This window comes from Nasonia vitripennis, chromosome 5 (genome assembly GCF_009193385.2).
Source record: "Nasonia vitripennis strain AsymCx chromosome 5, Nvit_psr_1.1, whole genome shotgun sequence".
In the NCBI taxonomy this organism is placed as follows: domain Eukaryota; kingdom Metazoa; phylum Arthropoda; class Insecta; order Hymenoptera; family Pteromalidae; genus Nasonia; species Nasonia vitripennis.
Genome location: NC_045761.1, coordinates 6,964,512 through 6,987,844, shown reverse-complemented (window position 1 = coordinate 6,987,844; position 23,333 = coordinate 6,964,512). Strand labels below are relative to the sequence as shown.

Here is a 23,333-nt window from a genome sequence, read left to right as displayed (position 1 = left end):
CTTGTTGCGCGAATATATACTTACATCGGTAGGTATGTGAGTGGATTATGGGTGCGCCGAGGTCCGGGAGTCTTGTAAAAGTATAGCTGTGTATGTACATACTTACGTGTGAGCTGCTGCTGCGGGGGTGTTGATATGCAGTCGTGAGCAGGTGAGATTCTTTTTTGTTTTTTTTTTGTTTTCGCGCGAGGGCGCCGATTGTGTCGGACGATCGCGAGGGCTTGGAGAGGTTAGGTTTGCTGATGGTTCGTTACTTGAGATGAGAAGCGTTTTTTGCACAGCTATGCCCAAGTCGTAATCGCGAGCAAAGTTCGCTAACGAATCAATTTGGATTCGTAATCGCACCCCCTCGATGCACCACTACTTATATGCATAGTATAACCATAAGAAACGATATAGAAACGATGACTCGGACCTCGGAGGGAGACGTAGCAAAAGACAGATTTATAGCCTCGTGATATCCAACGCATATGATACCTCGTAGCATACAGCCGCTTATGCTTTCCGAGACTGAAGAAAAAGGGACGCATTTCCCTCTCCAGCGATAAGATCATTACGCTACTAATCGTGTACATAAATATGCGTATCCGAATGCTTTGTGACGCTGCAGTTCTGTCCCCGATGGATTCGTTTTACCGATGGCTGGCTAATCATATGCGCTAGAGCGAGTTCGATGTCGAATCTTAACGAGGGAAATAACGCAGAAGGACCTCGTTTGCTCGTAGATTGATCGCCCGTCAAAAAATTCGAGATTTCTTGGACTTTTGGAAACGGCCCTTGACGCTGACACCTTTGTATTAATTAATCACTGGGAAACTCGCCTCAGTCAATGATATGTATCAACTTGCAGCTTATACGATAAAATGTTTTCGTTTAATCGTATAAAAGCGTGAATAGGTTCCGTTATCCGAACAAAAAAAGTCAGCGGGACACGTCTGATTTCGTTAATAAGCTCGAATAGTTAACGAATTTTTTCTCTACCAAAATCATCGGTTCCAAAAAAAGCTCACACACCCACCCCTAGGCAAGAGCTATACTAGCCCAGTAAACATCCGGTAACGGCCAGTCGCAGCCCGGGATCGTTGCATTTAATTCGCGGCGCAGCCCGCAAGCTCGCTGAAAGCTCGACGATTGGCCGTCGCGGCGTCGCGTGTGTGGATGCCCGACTTCCGGAATGGCCGCTCGATCGAAGTCTCGCTTAGACCGTCTCAGAGTGCCACTACCAAGAGAGAGAGAGAGAGAGAGAGAGCTTTCCTCTGAGGCTGAGTACGGCTTGACGCAAGCAGCTCCGTGGGAGTGTCATTTGCGGATTTTGTAGATATATAATTGGCGAAACGTTGGATTAGATTGTTACCGCTGCTGCAATTTTTTTTTCTTAATCGGCTATTTATTTGATCACGAATATGTAGAGACTAGGCAGAAATAAAGAATAGCTTTATGTAAACGAGCTTTCGTCGCAGCTATTATTGAGATAAGGTTGAAAAATTAAACGCATACGTAATGGTTGGAGTCTTGCATTAACTCGTGTGATAGTTAAATTGAATTTTTAGAAAGGCGAATGTGTAAATCTATTGCTATGCGCTGATATTATCTTTGAACGATAAAGCTCGGACAAGCTTGCGATGCCAACAGATGTCACTAGCTCTCATATACTTATGTGCACACGAGATGTTTAAAGTACCATATCGCGCATCTCTCGACTCAGCGTTAGAGAATCTCTATAATTAGCTTAGCACGAATTATCCGCTAAATATACACTTGACTTTAATAATAACGACTTTGAATCATTCAAAAACTATATATTCCTCATTTATTCAGAAATTTTGTTTGCAATGTTTACAAAAACGTATTATACTTAAGATATAGTGTGACATGGAAACAAACACTTTCTTTCACATCATCTGTGCACATAGACAAAGATTTCCCTCATCAGATCCGGATGTGTACGAAAAAGCCCCAAGAACCCTTCGCTCTCGGCCAGCTCTCTACTGTGCTCTTTAACGAATTCCATCACCTTGGCCTTGACCTCCTCCATCCCGTACTTAGCGCACATCCTCAGAGTGTCCGCGACGCCGTCGATCCGCAAATCTCTGCAGAGAAAGCTTCGAAAGCTCTGCTCCGTCGTCATTTCCGTCTCGTGGGTTCTGACGAATTCCAGCGCCCTCTGGCGCAGCTCCTTCAGCTCGTACAGACCTGCCATGTCGAGGATCTCGATGACGTTGTCCCGGCTCAGACCGAACACGAAGAACTCCTCGCAAGCTCGGCGTAGCTCCGCAATTTCGTACCTGTGCGCCGCTTCAAACAGCTGACGCGACATCGAGGCGAGCTTTGGAGCTTCGCCGGTGTAGACGTGGACGAGGAGCTGTTCGACCACTTCGGGATCGAGGTCGTCGATGACGACGCAACCGTTCGCGCGATTCTCCGGGAAGACCTCGCCGTGGCCGAACATCGCCCGGAACACTGGACTGCGCGAGCTCAGCAGGTGCTTGTGTACGGGGAAGACGCGGCCGTTGACCTTGAGCTTGACATCGCTGTAGAGGCCGGTTCGAAGGAGCATCACCGCGTGTGGCTCGGACTAAAAAACAAAATAATGTCGTATTCAGGCGAGAAATTCAAAAGTATAGAGTCTTCTTTTCAATCGTGCCTACTGGCTCCTCCACATCCTGGTCGCCTCGATCCCTGAACCTGCGAATACCGAAGCACAGGTGCAGCAATCTCGACCTCCTCACACTGAAGATCTCCTTGATCTCGATACTCGCGGCCAGTCTCCGTCTCCTGTGCGCGAACAGCAGCTGGTGATACGGCCTCTCGGTAACGGCAGCCTCGTCGTCGGTCGCATCTCGAGGTGGTAGCAGCGCGCTGCCGACGACCTCGTAACCGTAGTCTCGGGTTAGTTCGTGCAGGTTGTTGCGGAACACCAGACGCAGGCTGTACTTGTTCAGGTGATGCTCGTCGTCGACGTCGCAGTAGTAGCGACTCGTGTACTCGAGCTCCAGGCTCTCGCTCGGTTCCTGCCTCAAGGCGATCCCTGGTAGGGCGAAAGCCACGCAGGCGTCGTTCACCGACTCGTCGTCGTAGACCAGCCAGGTGTACGGCTTCGAGGACGATTCGGAGAGACCAGCACTGTTACACGGCTCCGTCATGCTGTCTCGGATCAGCTGGCGAACGGGCACTTGTGTCATGGACGCGATGCTAGCGGTGAAGCAGCAGCGCTGATGTATTTTCGCGGAGAATATTGAGTTGCTGCCATCTGTATAGCTATTTGAATGCCGTGCGTGAGACTAGTTTGAAAATTGATCAACTGTGCAAAAGCAAAGCAATTCTTTTCGATCAAGGAAATACAATAGATCTAGTACTTTAAAATTTTATTAGTGTAAAGTATTTTTGTCGCAGGCTTAGGTAGTGGGAGGAAAGTAGATAAAGCGTTAATATTTGCGAGTATAAAATATTATTTATTTAAAGCGTTCACTGATTGGAACGCTGATTATAAAAGTACGAAATTTTTGACGACCCACACAATCGTCAATTGGAATTGATTATAAAAGTACGAAAAATTTAATTATTTACACAATCTTATGTCATATTTCTTTCTTCCGTTGGTTTCTGTCGTCAAAAGTCTATTTATTGCACACTCTGATGCATAAAAAACAACATTTCCTGCGTGAAGTCCGAGTGGGTCTGTAACAGTTTCAGATACTCTTCGTGGTTCAAGATCTCCTTGCCACGTCGCTTGACGAACTCCAATGCCGCAGCCTTGACTTCCGGAAGCTCGTACTTGGCGCAGAGCTTGAGCGTGTTGACGAACGTGTCCATGTTTAGATCGCGACGCAGAAACTCCTGGTAAATTGGGTCCATGATTATTTCCTTCTCGTGTTTACTAATGAAGCTTATGGCGCCGCGCTTCAATGTTTTCAAATCGTAGAGGTTCGCCAGGTCGAGGAACTCGACGACGTTGGTGAACCTAATCTTGAACAACAAAGCCTCCTCGCACCTGGACACTAGTCCGTCGATGTCGTACTTGTGAGCTGCCTTGAGCAGCTTCACCGGAAACTTGGGACCATCTTCGTTCAAGTTGCCCGTGTAGATGTAGCGCAGCATCTCCTCGAGAACCGGTGCCTCGATATCGTTGATCTCCACGAGTCCGGTGCGGCTCTCCGACGTCACCGCGTGCGAGAACATGGCCCGGAACACCGAGCTGTGCAGTGCGAGAATCGCCCGGTGTACTTGGAATTCCCGATCCTTTACCTTGAGACATACATCGCTGAGGAGATCCTCTCGTAGTAGCTCGTCTCGTGGAAGTTCAGAGTTCTTGAATATCGTGTTGGACCGTCTGATGCTGCAACATATGTGCAGCGGTTTAGCACGTTGCAGACAGAAGATGTTGTTGTAAGTCACTATGTTGGTAAACCCGGTCGAATTTACCCGGATATCGAGTTGAAAGTCTTCGAAGATTACGCTGTCCGTTCCACGCAACTCTGTAAAGGAAAACATCGGCACGTGGTACAATCTCTTGTCTTGACTATAATGCACCCTTAGGTTTATTTCGTAGTAGTAGTCCTCTGAAACTTCGTGAAGTTTATTCTCGAATTGTATAATCAGACTGTATTCGTTGCAATGATTTCTTTTAAAATCCAGAATGAGAGACTCTTTAGGGAATTCCTTTAAGGTCACTTTGCGGGGGCATACAAATTCCCAAGAAACAAAGTTATGTTCTGTTTTCAAGGCAACCAAAGGGAAGCCTCCTTCGTGACAATCAGTGCAGTTGTCGGCTGACTTTTTCGTAGGCTTCGTCTTATTCTTCATTATTTCTAGAATTCTACACGTTGCAACGGTATCCATGGTCACTGTTTGAATTTAATCGAATGAATAAAATACACTGTAGAGCTCTGAACTTTATTGTAGATGAGTACTTCTTACTCTAAGCGTTCGAATGCCACTAAACTTTGACTAGATTTTTCACTTTGAGCAGCCCTAACGGACGCCATGCATTCGCTCCCTCTAGTGGAAGGTCGACGCGTCGTTCAGGCTAAAGGCCCAACTGTGCGCATCTCTATCCCTCCTCTTCTTGTCGCTTATTTTGGCCGAATCATGGTCAGTGCTGACAAAGTAATTTGGCTTTTGAGGCCAGGTGCAGCCTGCCAGCAAAGGCCGAATCAGGTTGGCAGCACTTGCTAAACTGCTACCTGTCTATAATAATTCGTTAGAAAACCAGTGCGGTATCACTAATCATTTGAAATTCCAGAAAGTATAAAATGCTTTAATTGAACAACCTCTCTATGTGTAAAGATAAAAAAACACGTACACTGCAATGTAAAACTTTTATTCAAATCGCCTAATCATAGAAGAAAGAGAACCTGTACAAAAGTAACGCAATAAGAGTTAATATTCAAGTAATAAAATTCCAGCAATAGATTCATCAGATACATCATTTATTCGCTCGTTTACGATTCATGTAAACAAACATTTCCTTCATGAACCGCGGATGAGACTCGAACAGACCTAAATAATCCTCGTTTTCCGCTAACTCCGCGCGGTTTTCCTTCGCGAACTCAAATGTCTTATCTTTAATGCTCGACAACTCGCCGTGCTTAGCGATGGCCTTAAGCGTGTGGGCGAGAGTGTCGACGCTCAAGTCGCGTTGCAGAAAAACCAGATAGCTCGGATCTCTGAGCATTTCCTCCTCGTGCTTAGCGATGAAGGCCATGGCGTTGCGTTTCAATTCTTCCAATTCGCACAACTTCGCCAGCTCGAGGAACTCGACGACGTTGTCCTGTCTCATCCGGAACATCATGGCCTCCTGGCACTTGGCAATCAGTCCGGTGATTTTGTACTCGTGCGCCACCTTCATCAGCTTCACCGGAAACTCGGAGATAAAGCCGTTCGTGCGACCAGTGTAGAGGTAGTGCAGCATCGCCCGCATCTCCGGTGCCTCGAAGTCGTGGATCTCCACCACTCCGGTGCGGCTCTCCGCGGAATCTTTTCGCGAGAACATGTCGTAAAATACCGAGCTGTACTGCGCGAGAACCGAGCGGTGCGCGTTCAACTCGTAGTTATCCACCTGGAAACGCACGTTGGGGAGGACGCAGTGCTGTTGCTGCAGCAGTGCCTCGCCGAGGGTTAATTCCGGATCTGCACTCGATGTCGCTAAATTGATACGATTAATGCTGCAGCACATGTGATAATCTCGGCTTGAATCGATGTCGTCGGTATTCAGGAAAAAGTTTACGTACGAAGATATTTTGTTTTCCTTGCGAATCAGCCTGTCCGTCGACAAGGGCACGTGGAAAACAATGCCGCGCTTGGATACCATTGCCATCAGGCTTATGTCGTAGCAGTAAGACTGCGGTATGTGATGGAGAGCGTTATCGAATGATAATTGTAGATTAAAGACGTACAATGATCCGGTTTTAACAAAACCATCGTGATGGATTTGGCAACTCAATGACAGAGATTCGTTCGGCTCTTGGAGTAATGTGATCTTCTTATTGGAGATCCTGATGTCGTCAATTTCTTTATAATTATCAGTCACACTGAAGGAGGAAAGCACTACCGAGGTGGGAAATGTTTGGCCATCACCACGCTGGCAACATGGGACATTCTCCTTCCCCTCCGTCTTCGGTGGGTTCCTGTAATACATTGTTCTGACTGTTAATACATTTACTCCAACGACTCACAAATTTCAAAATAGTTTTGCGTCATAAGCGATATACTTACATTACGTGTTATGCAGCTTTATGGTCAATGAATAAAACTGTGTTGCAGAACTCGGAAGTTTGTCGTGGCAATTAAAAATTCGTACGCGAGAGTAAATGACTACTTGTCTGTGGGACCTCCTTACTTCGATTTTGATTTATAACTAACGCGTGGACTAGATTTTTGAAATGTAAGGTCCACTAAGCTATAATATACATATTTGCGCCATCGGAGTAGGGGGTTTTTCGAATTTCACGACAAAGGAAAATTAATTACTTATTTATGAATTTCAAGTATTATTGGAACAGTAAATACACTCTGTTTTTAATTAGAAAATGTTTATTAAAATGTTTTTATACAAACAACGTTTAGTACATTATTTCAACAAATTACGAAAAATTTGCCCAAATATAAGGTAGTAAAGAGAAGACTAGGACAGAAAATTTGTCGAACTTTTTTATTTCCTAAATCGTAAATACATCTGAATTGTTAAAAAAACATTTTTCCGTCCTAATCTTCCTTGGATATAATGATAATAATGTATATTTATATGTATATACATTGTCTCATTACTCTTTGAAAAAAAGTCCCTTTATCTTCAAAATTTATTGCAAAATTGTGGTAAAAAAAAACAACTGGAGTTACGTAAAAAACTACATAACAATAATCATTTGAAATTACGTGAATATACAGATTTCTGATTCTTAAGTACTGTGTGAAAACAGTAGATCATGGTTTCATAGATTAACAAAATCTTACAAACGTCAAAAATATAACCTTAAGATCTACCTTTACAAGTATACGTGCGTATGAGCTTTGTTTGGCGATAGGCTGCATAAAATATTTATACTAATTCCCACGCGCTTGAAAGTCAAGAGTTTGCATATTGACATTCTAAAAATAATTCGCACGAACTCTCTTGGAGCAGCAACTAAATACTTAGAAGTTTCATATCGGCGCAAGGATTATCGTAGATGTGGCAGAAAAAAAAGGATCGCAAGTTTTCTCGAGAGTCGCGTGTTTTGCACACTCGCGATAAGCCCGCTATTTAAAAAAAGGACGGCGAATGGCTGCGAAATTATTATGCGGGAATATTACAGAGTTCATACACACACACACACACACATAACCCGCGCTTGCACGTCACGTATTAGAGCAACGGCGCAGTGGCCTGTTTTGTGCTTTATCACGATATAATGCATTTTCTTAGGAATGATTAATGACGTTTTTTAATGCTCAGTATCATTGTTTTTCCGTCTCTACTTCACGTTTGTCTTTCTTCTTTTTTTTCTTCTCTTTTACAGAAGTTTCGTCGAATGGTTCGTTTACCTCGATGGTTTGATCAGTTTCTTTCGTTTTATGTTTTTTTCTCTTTGATTTAGCTTCATTCGATCCGTCAATTATTTCATGCAAGGATTGGTTATCATGTTGAAGAACTTTTTCTTCAGAATCGATTTCTTTATCTTTCTTCTTCTTCTTCTTTGGTTCGTCTTCCTGCGCTTGTAGGTTTTCTTCTGATTTAACAATCGTTTCATGTTCATATGAGGTATTTTCAATTGTTTGTAAGTTCGTTGTTTTATCTTTCTTCTTTTTCTTCTTCTTTGATTCAACTTCCTGCTCGTCTAAACTTGCTTTAGAATCAATAATCATTTCATGCTGAGGTCGATGTTTGTATGTAGAGTCTTGAATTTCTTCTGTATCATCAATGTTTTTTTCTTTCTTCTTCTTCTTCTTCTTTGATTCAACTTTCTCTAATTTTGTATTCTCTTTGGATTCAACAGTTACCTCATGCTGAGATTGATGTTCATGATCTTCTAACATTACTGAATCAATTTTCCTTTCTTTCTTCTTTTTCTTTGGTTTAACTTCCTCTACTTTCATGTCCTCTTCTGATATAACAATTGTTTCATGCTGAGGTTGACATTCGTTTGATGGATCTTCTATTCCTTCTAAATCAATTTTTCTTTTTTTCTTCTTCTTCTTTGATTGATCATCTTGTACTGTTGCGATTTCTTCTGATTTAATATTCTGAACTTCTTGTTCATGATACCCATTGGAAGGATTTTTAGCATGATTGTCATATGCTTGCTCCAAAGTTGCATTTTCTTCTTTAGCATTTAGACCTTCTTCTGATTCTGATGACTTGGGTTTTCTTTGAAATACTGCTAAAAAAAATCCGCTGCAATGATCCACTTCTGGTCGTGCATACAGGCATTTATCACCATAATAACTGTATTCCGCTGACCCAAAACTAATCCATTCATTTTTTAATTTTCTTTTCAAGTCAACAAGGTTGTATATGTCCCCAAATTTAGTCATTGCTTCATCAACCACACACTCATTTTCTTCTGGATAAATCGAGCATGTACTGTAAACGACTCTCTTGGCATTTGGAAATTTAAGAGCATGGTTGAGAATCATTGACTGCAATGACTGCAGTTTACCTAATCTATTGTACAAATTATTTTGATCTTCTTTTCTGATTTCGATTCTATCCACCATTCCAGAACCTGAGCAACTTGGATCTACCAAAATATACTCTATATTTGGATAGAATTCTGGAGATATCGTTAAAGCATCTGCTTGAATGGTTTCCACGCAGCTTGCATTAGCATTAGTGACAAAGTCGCATAAGGTTCTGTATCTTGTATCCTTCATTTCTATAGCATAAATTTTCCTGTAAAATATTTCACTCTCATTATTTTAACTCCAAAATTTTTATCCTGTTTCAATTTTGTTAAATTTACCCTTCGTTATTAATGACAGCTGCTAGATGAGTTGTTTTCATTCCAGGAGCAGAGCACATGTCCATGACTTCAGAATTGGGCTTTGGATTTAACAAGAATGCTGGAAGACAGCTAGCCTATAATTTAACGGATTCAAATAATCAGTAATCAGTAAAAAAATAAGAAGTTAAAAAAATTTAGTTTGACTGTTGCAATACCTTATCTTGTAGCAGCAATTTCCCACTTAGATACCCAGGATGATCATGAAATTTAGTACCAGGTGGAAATATTAATACTTCAGGTATGTGAAAATCTTGAATAAAATTATCATATCCCATGTTTGATATAGTCTTTAAATGGGAGGTGTAGCTATAACACCGAGGTAGAAGTCTCCATCCATCTTCAGCAAATGCACTTAATGCTTCATCGATACTTGTTAGTAGAGTATTAACACGCACATATCGTGGTAATTTCACTGGAAGATTTAGTTTAAAATAATAAAATGTTTGTTTAGTACAAAAAAAAGGTTTATTGATGTTAACTGCTTAAAATTAATTCATTAATCCAATTAGATCTGCAAGCAATATATGCTTGAGCAAAAATTTTAAGTTTTTTGTTTGATCCTCGAAATTTAATCCACTTTTTTATTAGCATCATCAGCTGAGTCAGAATCTTCAGCAGGTTTTGAAGTCTCGCTTTGCTCTTCAGGTTCATGTAGAGCTTTATAAGCATAAACACCTATGATTGTGTTAACAACAACGACTGAGGCTAACACAGATATACAGTTTGTAGTAAACAAATCAGTGTCAAATTTTGTTACCATTAAATGCCTCGCACTAAAAAAGGCTATAAATGGCAATGTGAACATAGCTAAACTATACAGGAAAAAGGTCCCTATAACTTCTGAAATTTTCGACATAATGAATGATGATTCCCTGTCTTTTTCAGTAACTAATGCCTTTTTATCCTTAGGCACAACGTAAGATAGCAAACTCTTTATCTTATAGTGTCTTCTTGATTGAATTCTGTTATTACGAATGATTAGAACCATTGGATTTAAAAAGAGCACTTTATCTGCAAAATAAATAAAGATGTTATAACAATTACCTTTTTTCTTGTCACAGGGATCTACAGCAGCATCGGGATTTTGCACTAATGCCTGCTGTAATTTTTCTTTATAATTCAGAACAGTCAATATGGGTTTGGCTTCTGATTTCAAAACTTTCTTGCCCCATAATAGTTCTGTTATCAGAACCCTCGCCAACCATGGATCAAAGCGAGGATTTTCAATGAGAATTTCAGTCTGATCAATTATTGACTGTAATTCTTTGCAATGATGCAAAGTCTCTGACACCAATGCGTAGATCCCTTGGACATTCTATGTTGCAACATTATATTAATGCATTACACACAATGTCTGAGCACTAATTTCCTCAATTATTTCAAAATCATTAATAAGGCAGGACTTACGGGATGATTCTGCTTGAAAACCAAAGTTTTGAAACTTGCACCATCCGCCAGAACCTTCTTTACAGTGCTCGCACACTCTTTGTAAATTCTTGGGACTTTTACAGAGTGAACAAACGTTGTGGACATATTACAATTCATTGGCCCTAAAAAAATGTCAAACCATTACTTTCACTTTTTCATTTTTACCCGCAAGGTAATGGCATTAAATAAACAATTTAAAAATGTTCTTACTTTCAGTAAAAAATGTACCATTCTATGGAAAAATTAATTAATTTAATATAATTTCACAACACACATTCGTAAATGCACGTGATGAGATAAATATTACCGTAATCCCTTTCTTTGGTAGGTTAGAAATTTTAGGATAGCCAACGTGATAAACTTACATACAATTTTTAACTGAGAGACATACTGAGAAGCCTTGCAAAGAGGCCTGATAAGGGCCTGATGAGGTCGAGATTGATCTTATTTGAGTTTGTGATCGCTAATCAAATATGTATAATTATATTTTTTTTAAATGATTACTCGCACGACTTTAAGTACCTATATATGAGTTGATTAATTAGTTAAGTTAATTTGTTAAGGGTATCGTGCCCGTATATATTGAAATGAAAAAATAAATAATATATCATGAACGGAATTTATAAAATATTGATTAAATAATTTAAAAAAAAAGTACTTGACCAGATTATGATAGGATAGAAATTTATGCGAACATCAAACTTTTAAACTGGTCGATTGGTCGATACGCCGGGTGTATTTCGCGAGATATCGGACGCTATATATATATATAGTCACCTTTACTTTACTATATAGTGCAGATTTTTGCAACTTTGCTTGAATATTTTGTTTATAAAATCGGTTTACTGCAAACAAACGAGTTCTAAAAAATGTGAATCAGTAATGGCAAGTGAAGAAAGTGTTTGAAAAATTATTTTTCTTAAATTGGTTAAAATTTATAAAGTATGATCCTTCTTACAGGTTAGATGGATATGTGTGTACAAAAACAGAATTGATTATTGAAATATATAGTTCAAATACATTATACATCGGTCAAATTTACTTAGCCAAACTCAAGGATAGGATATCAAAATAGAACGATCCGATTAAAAATTTAAGCAACTATGCCACCCAAAAATCTTCCAATGCTTCCTCAAAATAGTAAGCAAAAATACTTTTGTAATTAGATTTTGTTAGTGGAAAAGTTGATAGATTTACAGTGTAAAAAAATGATTGATTTTTTTTATTCAGAGACTGGTTATATTAAATACAAACAATGGAAGTACAAAAAGCCATTTCCAGACCTATATAAGTTAACTGCAAAGGCTTTAATGCTATTAGACAAACAAGGAATACCCTTGAATGAAACACTTGATGAAAGAAGAAAATTGGTAATTTAATTCTTTTAAAATTCAAACAAAACTTAGTCTGTTCTTGAAATCGGTTAATAATTCATTATCCTTGTACTTTTTATTTTCCAAAGTTATGCTTATCATTAATTTAAAATTTTTAATTTTGATAACTTTGTTATTGCAGGTATTTAAGAAAATGTACAACTTGGCAGAGTTAACACAACGGCATGATGAAGAGCTAAATTTTCTCATAGCAAAATTAGAAATACTTAAGAAAAAATCTGCTTTAAATCCATATGAAGCAAAAGTAATGATTACTGAACTCTTATGGGGTAGGCAGTTTTTGATGTCTGGTAATCAAAAAGTCGAGGCTATCAAGTTTTACGAAGATGATTTACGAGAAGCCTATATACAGGCCAGAGACATTTGTAATCCTATTGAAAATAAAAATCGTAAGTACCTAAACCAATTAATCCTGTTCTAAAATGTTTTGATTCATTACACAGTATTAATAAGTTATTATTACAGCTAACTTACCAGTGTACATTCGTATTAACACCTTAACCATATCAATTGAAGATACACTTAATGCTTTCTATAAAGAAGGTTGGAATCTTTTACCCCGATGTAATTCATATTCAGAATATTTATCAGTGCTACAACGCTTAGGTGAAAGGGATTTCATTAGAGATTATCATATTTCTGAGCTCTTGGCGTTTCCACCAGGAACACTATTCTACAATCACCCTGGTTATATCAAGGGAAAGTTTCTTTACCAAGACAAGGTGCTTATAACGTAAACTAAAATAGATATATGTATATTTGCAAGCATTACTATACATATAATTTGGTTGCTTATTTTACAGGGAAGCTGTCTTTCTAGTTTTTTATTAAATCCAAAACCAGATTCAGTTGTATTTGATGCATGTGCTGCACCTGGAATAAAGACAAATCATCTCGCCAATATTATGAATAATACTGGGTAGGCAACTCAAACATTTATTTTTATTTTTAATAGCTTTCTTGAACCTGCAGCATTTTCTTACTTTTCCAGATTAATTTATGCAAACGATATTCATCCTCTAAGAGTTAAAAAAATGATTGATTTATTGGGTTTAACAGAAACCAATGCAAGAATTTTAAAAGAAGACTTTATTAGTATGGATTATTCTGCTTATGCAGATGTGAAATATATTTTAGTCGAACCTAGTTCTACATATTCTGGTATATTCTATGCTGTTGGTGCCAGAATGAAAAAAGTTGGTCTAATGCGTAGACAGTTTGTTTCAAACACAATGTTAAGATCTGCACTCCAACAATTTCCAAATGTGAAACGAGTTGTTTATACAATATGTTCATTATACTCAGAAGAAGGTGAAGAAATCATAGAGCAAGTAATGAAGGAAGTTGGCGATTCATTCACATTATTAGATATTAAGAAAATGTTATGGAATGAATGGGAAAGTATGAGTCAACCAGGAAATATTTGTGGAGGAAAATGTTTACGTATTGTACCAGAATATGACCTTTGTCAAGGTTACTTTGTAGCAGTATTTGAAAGAAATTTCGACGTACCAATACCCCCGTATTCAAAAAAGCTTAGAAGAGCAGGTGCTGTCTACGATATAAATGAATTGGAGAAAGTTAAGACAGTAAATCCTCGTGGAAGAGTTGTTGAAAAATTAATTCCCAAAAATAAAGCCCCAATAATTGAACAGTTAATAAAAAAACAACACGCTAAAACCATAAAGAACAAAAACCAAAAAATGAATAAAAAATTTAGGCAGCAGAGGGAACAAAGATTTATTTTGCATAAAAACACTAATGTTGCTACTAGTTCTGCAACAATAAATAATACAAATACACCACCTGTATGTAATGAAGAAATGCATACAATAACTCAAAGTCAATTATATCCATAAGTCTGCTATGTATAAAGTTTTATAGATGTATGAAGATATTTTATAGTTTTTAAAACTTTCTATTTTGTTACTATAATTTGGTATACTAAGTATATAATGCAGACAAAAAATTAAGAAAATTCCGCAAGTCTGTAATAATAAAGTTGAAGATTTAGCGCGTTTTCAAAATATTTTACCTAGTTTTAATATTTGATAAAAGTAATATTTCTGAAACTTTCTTGCTGAAGCAATCAATATGTCAATCACGTATTGTATAAACAAAAATATTGATTGTACAACAGTTTCATATCATTAGTGTCAGGACTAAAAACTGCTATTTCAATATTATTTTTTTTTGTTTTGAAAAAATCACGTTTTCATTACCTGTATGATGAATAATTCAGTCAGAAAAATAGATAATATGTATGACTTGCAAATTTTTTAGATTATGCAATTAAGTTGTAAATACTTAGAAAAATAATTAATAAAGTAAGTTTTTTCCTCTAATTAAAATATTGTTCATCATTATTCCAAAAAAAAGTCTAAGCGCAATTAAATAACTGTTACTTAAATAAAATGATACAAAGTAATGAATTATTATAAAAATTATCTCACATCTGTTTATCTTATCTGATAATGTTCAAACCCATTTACTACTCACTTGGTGAAAAGATTTATACCAGCAGTTAGTGGCTAACATGTGAGTTGTGTGGATACAGCTGGGATACTTTTAAAAGATTTGTGCTTATTCTCTTTTTTTTTAACTGATTAAATTTAACGTTTACTAATTCTTTTCAAAATGACTTTTGAGTGTTTAAATTGTATAACAAATGCTGCATTGTTATTTGTGTTTATTATTACTATTTTATATTTGTACTGCAAATATAGACTGAGTTACTGGAATCGTCACGGAGTGAAGTCACTTCCGACGCACTTATTTTTCGGCAACTTTAAAGACACTTTCACATTTAAAAAACCTCCAGGTCAAGTTATCCAAGAAATCTATGAAAAGGCAGCTTTCAATGAGCCCTATATTGGATTCTACATATTTCATGAACCAAAATTGCTTCTTCGAGATCTTTATTTGATGAAGCAATTAATGGTAAAAGATTTTGATGTGTTTCCAAATAGATGCTTTGGAGGAGAGTCACAAAAAGATTCGGTTGGATTAGTAAATCTTTTAGGAATTCACCAGCCTCGATGGAAGTACCTTCGACAAAAGCTTACACCAAGTGTAACTGGTTTCAAGTTGCGTGCAATGATTCCGCTTATAAAGGAATGTGGAGCTCCTTTGTTAAAGTTTGTTGAAAATGCAAAAAGTCAATCAGATGGTTGGAAAGAACTTGAACTGAAAGATATTTCCAGTAGATATACAACAGATGTTATTGCTTCATTGGCTTTTGGAATTTCCACAAATTCATTTGATGATAATGACGTTTCATTCTGGGAAGCAGGTATGACATTTTCCTTGTTTTCTACTTGTTTTATCCTTAATAATTATAGATAGATCAGTTCAAATCAATTTAAAATTTTATAACTTGAACCAATTTTACTTCTTGACACTTTTACATTTTATTATTATTATTTTCAGGTCAAAAAATTCTCTCAGGTGCAAAAAGAGGAATAATTTTAATAATATTGTTCTTTTTACCCGGTTTGATAAAATTCATAGAAAATTTCATGGTTGGTCCTGCCAAATATTTTAGATTAATATTTTGGGATTCAATGAATACGCGTGAAAAAACTGGAATCAAACGAGGCGACATGATTGATCATTTTATCAATCTGAAAAATGGAGAACAAATTTCAGAATACAGTATAACAAATTCGAAATAATGATTAAACGATTTTTTTCCGCTATTCAGACGATTAATAAAGCTTTCTAAAACAATTCTAGAATTCGAGGGTGATAATCTTCTTTCGCAAGCAGTGTCGTTCTATGTAGCAGGATTTGAAGCTAGTTCAACAGCCATAGCTTTCAGTCTCTACGAACTATCGCTTCATCGAGAATATGAAGAACGCCTTTACAAAGAAATCAAGGATCATTTAACCGGTAAAGAATTAACCATAGACTTGATAAATGAAATGACTTTTTTGGATCAAGTCGTCAACGAAGCTCTTAGAATGTATCCACCACTTCCTATAGTAGATAGAGTGGCTGTGAGAGATTACAAGGTATATCTACAAAGCAATTTATATACAATCTATCTTCAAAGCAATATTAATTAACAAATAATTTTACAGTTACCAGGAAGTAATGTTACCATACAAAAGGGGACGCCAATTTACATATCTGTAACCGGCACTAATCGCGATCCCAAGTATTTCGAAAAGCCAAATGAATTCATTCCAACGAGGCCGCGACTTGAAACCGCTGATCTGCCAAGTTCCTCGCTCGCCTTCGGCATGGGACCTCGTTCCTGCGTAGGTAAGCTATCGAACAGACAACAATTTGATAAGAACTTGTATTTACAACAGATGTTATCGTTATTTAATCTAAGCGTAGCAATAGCCTTTTTTACAGTTGAAAATTAAAGCGGTAATTCGCTCTGTTTTACACAGAGTCGAGCATTAGAACTTTAAAATTAGCCAATGATTTTACGAACTTAGCACTCGCAAAGTACTTTTGATCCATATTCAGCTTCGACTCGAATCTACGGCCACTTCACATAATGCTCTTGAAGGGCTTTTATCTAATCGGCCGCGCCACTTCCTGCTTGAGAATAATATTTGAAAAGCGCGTATGACCAGGCGTCGATCCGTCGGCTGGTGTGCCTAGGCTTTTAAATACATCGCCTTTACCGATAAGCGCGCGTATAAATATAGATCTAACGCACGCGCGCACTTTTCCAGGACAGAGGCTTGGATTAATAATGACGAAGATGGCCCTAATCACGATACTCAGCGAGTATACGCTCGCCAATGACAAGAAAAACGACAAGGCATTGTTGAAGCCTATCACTGTGTTCACGGCGGCTGCCGATGGTATTCATGTGAAGCTGAAGAAGAGAAATTGAGTCAGTCTTAAAATTATGTAAACGTACATATATTTAAATGAATAACAGTACTCGAGTTTTTTATTTTTCATGTTTCTAATAAAGATTATCTTCTTAAGTCAAACTTTATGAAAGAGTTTATTGTATAATTGTTAAGTTAGGAGTCTTATTGTAAAATGATATTATTGTTCTCTTTTTTTAGGTGGAAAAATCCACCTGGAAATTGCAATGAACGAATGTTTGTACATCTCTAATCAGTCGTGTTTTCTATTTCTAAAGTTACATATAATATCCTTTTCATTAATGCGAAGAAAATAATACAAAGTACGCAAGTTCAACTGATGGAACAAAGATGCTTCTCGATCTATTCCGCGTGTTGTTATTTCATAAAGATTGACTGCAAAGTTCACTTTATTCTTTTATTATAGAATTAAAAACTCATATTTACATAGGCCTGTGCAAGCTATAACTAAAAAAGCAAATTAAAACGGTGTATTTCATGAATACCAGGACGAATTGAATTTATTGCATAAATCACAGAATTCGATAATTGCGAGCTGCTGATAAAAACACCAAAGCTAAAAATTCAATTGCCTCTCGTTCAACATTGAATCACTCAACCCAGCGCGATTTTCTCTATCTATATATAATAATAGTCACTATCAATTACAGTCTATCGACTCTATCTTAGCGTTACTCTTCTTTCTTTTCGCTGATCAAACGACGTATATAATATTTAAATAGATTATAACATAATATTACAAAAATAACAAGCGCCCTGACAGCGGTAGTCAATAGACCGGTGATTGTGTGGTCGTAAAAGATCCCTTTATATTTATAAACGGACACGATATATAAAGACTCTAAAAGTGGCGTTGTATAGACGAGATAAAAATTTTACTCTTCAACTGCGTAACGCATGACTTTCGAAGTTACGTGTACGCTGTATATAGCATAACAAATAAGCTTAAACTATACTCGCGTGTATAAACTTACAAAATTGACTGATGCTTTTTGTAGTTTCCGTTTTTTGTACATACATACGGCACAACGTGTCGTCAAAAAATTTGTCAGATACTTACGAATTTAATAATGTTGTATAATGATTGCCGTTAAAAAAGAAAAAAAAACGTAACTTAACAATACTTAAATATACGACTATTAGCCAACACTTATGTGCTACATTTTCTGAACATTACTTCTCTTTACGCGATATGGAAATTGGCTAAGTTGCTTAATACAGTGCAGAATACTTTATAGTTTTTGTCTTCGGCATGGTATTATTGACTTTCTGGTTGTGCGTCTTTGACTTCGTCCGTGGCTTGAGGTAGTTCCGCTTTTGTGGCTAATTGTAATGCATTGAGCCACCTAAAACAAACATAAAATTGCAGTTGCCAATTCGGTTATCTATGTTACAACACCAAAGATAAAGAGAACAATTGTCCAACCTCTCTTTGTCTGTTTGTGACGAAGCTTGAAGATAATACGACTTCCGCGAGTGATGAATCTTGAAAGCGCGCACGCGATCCTTGGCGTTGAGAGCGTCTTCGTCGGGTAAGTCCGTGCCCTCGGTGACGGTGAAGCCAGGCATAGGAGTAGCAGTCATCGCAGTGCGTTCTGACTCTGTCTTGAAAGTATAAAGAACAAAGTCATTGTGAAGAGCAAACCAGCGCCTCGTCCAGGGCTTGCTCGCCTGAGTCTTGAGGAGCAGGTAACCCGATAGAACGGACGCTGCAGCGGCCGACACCTGTAGCAGACTGGGCACCGGACCGTTGCTGCCGGTTGTTGGTGAGGATGGTGAAGTTGACTTGCTCATCGGTTGGGTCAGAGCCGCATGACAGAGCCGGCACACTCGCATGTTTTTGTTGTCCTCGAATAAGAGTTTCTGATTCGAACACTTGCTACAAACGACCTGTAAAATAAAGTTCAATTGTTTGTTCAAATATTTGCTTTTTTAAAAATTTTCGTTAATTATTTTTTAAATCGTTAAAGCTCGCTATTCATTGATTATTTGTACAGCAGTTGTTGGATAATGGATAACCCGACAAAATTGAATCACTGCGGGAAATAGTCATTACTTCGCAGAAAATTGATTCTCTCATTTTCGCTAACACATCCCATTCATAGTCTTTAACAATAATGAATCGCATCTATTGAACAAATCGTAGATCAATCAAGCGTCCTATGTATATCTGTACTTACGATTCCACAAGCCCGACAGTTATGCTTGCGCTTCATAACGGAGAATATGACCTCGCAAACCATGCAACGGGTGACGTCGTCCGCTTTGAGGAGAGCCGTGTTAGCATTGCCGATTTTTAGACTAGCTTTGCGCCGCATGATCTCCTGCATGGTTTCGAATAGGGCGTCCAACCACGCGGCCTTCTCTGTGGCAGAATGTGTGTAGAGCTCAACGCTCTTGTTTCGGCCCCGAAGATAGAACGTGTTCGCGGTTTCGAGGTTGTCGCCCTCGATCACCTGTAGGCTCTCGATAGCGAACTTGGCGCGTAAACGGTACAAGGGTCCGGGTATCAGTCGCAGCGAACACAGCAACAGAATATCGCTAAACTAATTTAAAATAATTTGAATATTTAATTAAATTTTGATGATTTTGAAGAACGACAGCAAACTAATTAATTAATAGAATATTGATTTATTTACTAGGAACATGTGTCTTTCTTGGTGATCTCCACTTCGAGCTGAAATCTTGACGATTCTTCCTTCTTTGACGAGCTCACGCGTCGCACTGACTAGATCGGTCGAATCGTAAATACTTTCTTGGATCTCCAAAAGCTTTTTGAATTTATCAATCTTCTTCATAGCTTCGTTTGTGTGATTCGCTGCAGTTGATACTAATTCTAGGGCTTCTGTAAACAAACAAAAATCAATAATATGTTAGTAACAGATGGTAATACGACGATTATCATTTCTTAAACGATTTTATTTATCAATCAGTTTTATTCAATTAATTTTCACGAGAGCTCAACTTACTTTTGGTATCTTCATAATCTGGGTTATCTTTAACAAGGTTTCTTAAATAATCTTTCAACAGTAATTCATATCTCGGCAATCTCTGAATGGGACTGAGCATGTGATGTGCTAAGGAAAGTTTTGCGCATTCGTCCAATTTTTGAATCTCATTTATAATAGCGGCAAACCTCGGAACCTTTTGTTGCAACGTGCTTATTAGATTTATTGCGTAATCGAAATTCTTCACGTACTCCGTGTACATCTTCAAAAACGGAGCAAAGTTCTTCATGATGTCCCCTATTCTTGGATCTGCGTCCCACGCCTCTATCCGCGTCTCCAGTTGAGGCAACAAAAAGTCATTGTGAAACTTGTAGATCGACTTTATATTAGAAAACATTTGCTGAACTGTGTCCGGTGGGAACATCGGATGAGCTCTGTTCTCCTGATCGACGCGAAATTGAAAGATCTGATCGATGAGGTACAAAATGTTGACATACTTCTTTTCGGTAGTCAATAGTTCGTCCGCGATATGCCTGGCCTTCTTTCTTTTTGCCTCTATAGAACTCTTTCTAGCTCTCAGCCTTTGATCGGCGAGTAAGTCATCGACGTGATCTGCAACAATGGCTGAATCCGTTTCTGAAGATCTCGTCTCTTCAGACTCCTCGTCGCTTTCTGATTCACTAACTGCATAATCGTTTTGATAAGAACTTTCTTGGACCACATATCTGTAATAAATTCACTCATTCAGTACAAGCTTTTTAGTTCATTTTGTCTGTGCGGATGAATCATTTCAAGCCAGACACTTATTATGATTAAGAAAAAAGCAATAAAGAATATTCAACTTAATATGATAGTTTACAAAGTAATTAAAATATAAATTCCAACCAATGCTCTACATGACTCTGAAAATTTATTATGCAATAATCTCATGACAAAATAAATTATATTTTATCTATCATTATCAAGCAAAGATGAATTGATAAATAAGTATATCATGGCATGCTCAAAACTTTTTTACTGATAAGCTAAAGGAAATAAAAAAAAATTGCCAAAGGTTTACCTGCTGCTTCTATATTCCAAAACGCTGTGTGACATATTTGTGTAAGATGACTCAATTGATGTCTCCTGTGTTGTATTGACTTCTGTGCACACTGCTGAAGCTGTAGACATGACAAAGGGCCTAAATCTGGGGAAACCTCCAAAACTAGCAATCCTATGGAAGGAATGTCTGGGATACTGATTTTGCTCCTCTTGTCCGCCAACCGAGTCTGAATCCTGTGAATTTCCATCTTCGCTAGCTGCACTTTGTTGCTCTAGCAATCGTGAATTTCTATTTCCAGTCTTTTCTGATTCGCCGGATGCAGGTTGCGAGTCCTTGTCATCCGTGATATGTAAATCCGTGTAGAAAGTACTGGTGCCACTCGTTTTAGAGCCAAACATCTTGGGCTCGAATGGCTCTGGACGAAGACAAGCCATCCAGGATGTAAAGTCCTTCAACTGACCTCGCAGCATTCTGTTTAGTAATAGATTGTATAAGTGATAATGAACAATAATCAAGGATCAGCGGTGATATTAAATTGATGCTCAAATGAAAGAAATTAAAGTCTACTCCAATGCTAATTATCAGTAGGTAAAGAAATTATTCTAATACGCTAGATTGGGTCATTGCTGAGTTACCAGTTGTACGATTATTTTTTCTTACTTCTCAGAGTCAATGAACTGCAGCTAAATTATTTTAACAAAGTGCTCAACTTACTTCATTTGCAAATAATAGATCCAGATTAAAATCGAATGTATTGCTGAGTTTTTAAATTTTACTGCAGTTTCATACAAACAAGCATTTACTATTCAAGTATCGGTTGAATCTTGTCCCTGTGTAAATGCCATTGAACACTGACAACGTGTAAATACATATCTCTAATTAGGCAGCGCATATTAACGACTGGAGCGTACGAGTATGAAAACATTAACAGTAAAGTTTTTACTCTAATAGACTTTGCATAACAGGCTAATCCACTGGCTTAATCAAGAACGGGCAAAGATTGTTCAGCTTTACAAAACCGAGTAAAAACCTGAAAGTCAGCCAGCGACGCTTAACTCTAATATGAACTCATTGTCCCAATCACTCTATGAAATGTCAAGAGTACAAGTGAATAGCCCTGCAAGACAGAGACAGAGAACAACGGATAGAGCAGTCGTTAAAGCATGACACTGCAGAGTCAAGAGCTTTTGAGATCGTGCGGAAAAAAGCGGTATATCCTTATTGAAAGCGAAACGAGATCCTTGCACTCGATTGCAGCAGCATAGTAGAATGAATCAGTACAAGCAAGAAAGACAAAAGTGCACTGGGAAGAGGAGGAGGAGGAGGAGGAGGAGAGGAAAAACTCACCTCTAGCCTGGCCTTGTTGGGCCAGCTGTCCGAACGAGTTAGCAGCAACTCCTGAGCCTGGCATGGCGCACTAGCTCTCGTTCCCGAACGTTGACGAGGAGTTGACGCAGTCAGACACTCGGATAGGAGTCAATGTTGTATGCCAAAGTTGTATATCGAGAGAAAGCGAGGGCGCGCTTTGAATGCGAGGCGCGACCGAGCGTAACTGGCGCGGCGGCAGCGTCAGCCGAGGCGACGGCGTGTTGTTGTTGCCGTGGGAGGGCCGCCTAATTTGGAGCACACGGGCCGCTCCTCTTATCAGCGAGTCGAGCGAGACAAAATGATAGACCGCACAGCTGTGGCCAGGTAACTGCAGGGCGACGTCTCGCGCACGTACACACGCGCACACTGGTTGATCGTAAGTTATAGTTATGTATCATATACCAGTGCTCTCAGGAGATGAGTACGTATATGAGAGGGTCGACGAGTGAGATGCGGCCGCCGTCGCTGCTGTGCGCGCACTGAGGGATGCTCCGCGCGCCCATTGGCCGTTCGATTTTCCATGCGCGAGTACGCGCGGCTGCGAGCGAGAGCGAGACAAACGTACTCCTGCGCGTATATAGGTGTATAATGCCTACCCAAGGGACTGCACTACCTCCTCGTAGCTGCTTTATTTATTTGCTCTTTTCTCTCCCCGCTCCCGTCTCTGCTCCGATATATTCGATTCGAGCCTCTATACTCCGTCGCAGACTCGAGTGCCTTCTTCTCGCCTCTGTAGATATAGGTATACAGGAAAGAGAGAGAGAGAGAGAGAGAGAGAGAGAGAGAGAGAGAGAGAGAGAGAGAGAGAGAGAGAG

The 23,333-nt window shown here is 38.6% G+C and overlaps 7 protein-coding genes across 12 annotated transcripts in view; 2 read left to right on the top strand and 5 right to left on the bottom strand.

Moving 5' to 3' along the window:
• Positions 1 to 127, bottom strand: part of LOC100122165 (echinoderm microtubule-associated protein-like CG42247) — a 31,661-nt gene extending 31,534 nt beyond the window's left edge. The window contains exon 1 of the mRNA XM_008218831.3: positions 25 to 127. The gene's annotated coding sequence lies outside the window, so the exon portion shown is untranslated. The remainder of the gene's footprint in view (positions 1 to 24) is intronic.
• Positions 68 to 14,655, top strand: LOC100122237 (NOP2/Sun domain family, member 5). 5 transcript variants are annotated; one of them, XM_016989394.2, is made up of 7 exons: positions 68 to 151; positions 11,871 to 12,050; positions 12,141 to 12,280; positions 12,426 to 12,693; positions 12,770 to 13,026; positions 13,108 to 13,223; positions 13,296 to 14,655. In XM_016989394.2, exons 2-7 carry the CDS (start codon positions 12,014 to 12,016, stop codon positions 14,161 to 14,163), a joined length of 1,686 nt encoding a protein of 561 aa, XP_016844883.1. In that variant the 5' UTR covers positions 68 to 151; positions 11,871 to 12,013; the 3' UTR covers positions 14,164 to 14,655. The 5 variants fall into 5 exon arrangements, with proteins under 5 accessions (XP_016844883.1, XP_016844882.1, XP_031788466.1 ...); XM_016989393.2 differs by lacking the exon at positions 68 to 151 and adding an exon at positions 9,591 to 9,720; XM_008218842.4 differs by lacking the exon at positions 68 to 151 and adding an exon at positions 11,615 to 11,795.
• LOC100678340 lies at positions 1,785 to 3,189 on the bottom strand. The gene is made up of 2 exons (XM_003424430.4): positions 2,649 to 3,189; positions 1,785 to 2,575 (listed from the first exon to the last, which is right to left on the bottom strand). Exons 1-2 carry the CDS (start codon positions 3,180 to 3,182, stop codon positions 1,898 to 1,900), a joined length of 1,212 nt encoding a protein of 403 aa, XP_003424478.2. The 5' UTR covers positions 3,183 to 3,189; the 3' UTR covers positions 1,785 to 1,897.
• On the bottom strand, positions 5,305 to 6,946 carry LOC100678468. Its single transcript, XM_003424432.4, has 2 exons — positions 6,715 to 6,946; positions 5,305 to 6,626 (listed from the first exon to the last, which is right to left on the bottom strand). Coding segments are annotated over exons 1-2 (1,203 nt in total). The 5' UTR covers positions 6,717 to 6,946; the 3' UTR covers positions 5,305 to 5,425.
• LOC100122224 (probable 28S rRNA (cytosine-C(5))-methyltransferase) lies at positions 7,137 to 11,463 on the bottom strand. 2 transcript variants are annotated; one of them, XM_001605777.5, is made up of 7 exons: positions 11,218 to 11,463; positions 11,121 to 11,142; positions 10,890 to 11,032; positions 10,527 to 10,797; positions 9,638 to 9,894; positions 9,441 to 9,556; positions 7,137 to 9,370 (listed from the first exon to the last, which is right to left on the bottom strand). In XM_001605777.5, the coding sequence occupies exons 3-7, from the start codon at positions 11,025 to 11,027 to the stop codon at positions 7,936 to 7,938; spliced, it is 2,217 nt and encodes a 738-aa protein (XP_001605827.2). In that variant the 5' UTR covers positions 11,028 to 11,032; positions 11,121 to 11,142; positions 11,218 to 11,463; the 3' UTR covers positions 7,137 to 7,935. The 2 variants fall into 2 exon arrangements, with proteins under 2 accessions (XP_001605827.2, XP_016844881.1); XM_016989392.3 differs by having other exon boundaries at positions 11,121 to 11,463.
• Positions 14,655 to 17,265, top strand: LOC100379124 (cytochrome P450 6BD4). The gene is made up of 5 exons (XM_003424431.5): positions 14,655 to 15,596; positions 15,734 to 15,958; positions 16,040 to 16,317; positions 16,387 to 16,570; positions 16,996 to 17,265. Exons 1-5 carry the CDS (start codon positions 14,942 to 14,944, stop codon positions 17,157 to 17,159), a joined length of 1,506 nt encoding a protein of 501 aa, XP_003424479.1. The 5' UTR covers positions 14,655 to 14,941; the 3' UTR covers positions 17,160 to 17,265.
• On the bottom strand, positions 17,192 to 23,332 carry LOC100122250 (FYVE, RhoGEF and PH domain-containing protein 1). The gene is made up of 7 exons (XM_031932604.2): positions 22,498 to 23,332; positions 21,169 to 21,621; positions 20,130 to 20,833; positions 19,800 to 20,005; positions 19,341 to 19,706; positions 18,587 to 19,050; positions 17,192 to 18,506 (listed from the first exon to the last, which is right to left on the bottom strand). The coding sequence occupies exons 2-7, from the start codon at positions 21,618 to 21,620 to the stop codon at positions 18,419 to 18,421; spliced, it is 2,280 nt and encodes a 759-aa protein (XP_031788464.1). The 5' UTR covers position 21,621; positions 22,498 to 23,332; the 3' UTR covers positions 17,192 to 18,418.
• Position 23,333: the final 1 nt, after the last annotated feature.

Coding starts and splice junctions, on each gene's coding strand:
- LOC100678340 (XM_003424430.4), bottom strand. CDS start 3,182: ATGACACAAGTGCCCGTTCGCCAGCTGATCCGAGACAGCATGACGGAG. Junction 2,576..2,648: donor ACCAGGATGTGGAGGAGCCA/GTAGGCACGATT, acceptor TTTGTTTTTTAG/TCCGAGCCACACGCGGTGAT.
- LOC100122224 (XM_016989392.3), bottom strand. CDS start 11,027: ATGAATTGTAATATGTCCACAACGTTTGTTCACTCTGTAAAAGTCCCA. Junction 10,798..10,889: donor TTTTCAAGCAGAATCATCCC/GTAAGTCCTGCC, acceptor GTTGCAACATAG/AATGTCCAAGGGATCTACGC. Junction 9,895..10,526: donor TCCCTGTGACAAGAAAAAAG/GTAATTGTTATA, acceptor TAAATCTTCCAG/TGAAATTACCACGATATGTG.
- LOC100122237 (XM_016989394.2), top strand. CDS start 12,014: ATGCCACCCAAAAATCTTCCAATGCTTCCTCAAAATA. Junction 12,281..12,425: donor TTGATGAAAGAAGAAAATTG/GTAATTTAATTC, acceptor TTGTTATTGCAG/GTATTTAAGAAAATGTACAA. Junction 13,027..13,107: donor AGTTTCTTTACCAAGACAAG/GTGCTTATAACG, acceptor CTTATTTTACAG/GGAAGCTGTCTTTCTAGTTT.
- LOC100379124 (XM_003424431.5), top strand. CDS start 14,942: ATGACTTTTGAGTGTTTAAATTGTATAACAAATGCTGCATTGTTATTT. Junction 15,597..15,733: donor CGTTTCATTCTGGGAAGCAG/GTATGACATTTT, acceptor TATTATTTTCAG/GTCAAAAAATTCTCTCAGGT. Junction 15,959..16,039: donor AGAACAAATTTCAGAATACA/GTATAACAAATT, acceptor AAACAATTCTAG/AATTCGAGGGTGATAATCTT.
- LOC100122250 (XM_031932604.2), bottom strand. CDS start 21,620: ATGCTGCGAGGTCAGTTGAAGGACTTTACATCCTGGATGGCTTGTCTT. Junction 20,006..20,129: donor AGATTATGAAGATACCAAAA/GTAAGTTGAGCT, acceptor GTTTGTTTACAG/AAGCCCTAGAATTAGTATCA. Junction 19,051..19,340: donor ACTGTCGGGCTTGTGGAATC/GTAAGTACAGAT, acceptor TTTATTTTACAG/GTCGTTTGTAGCAAGTGTTC.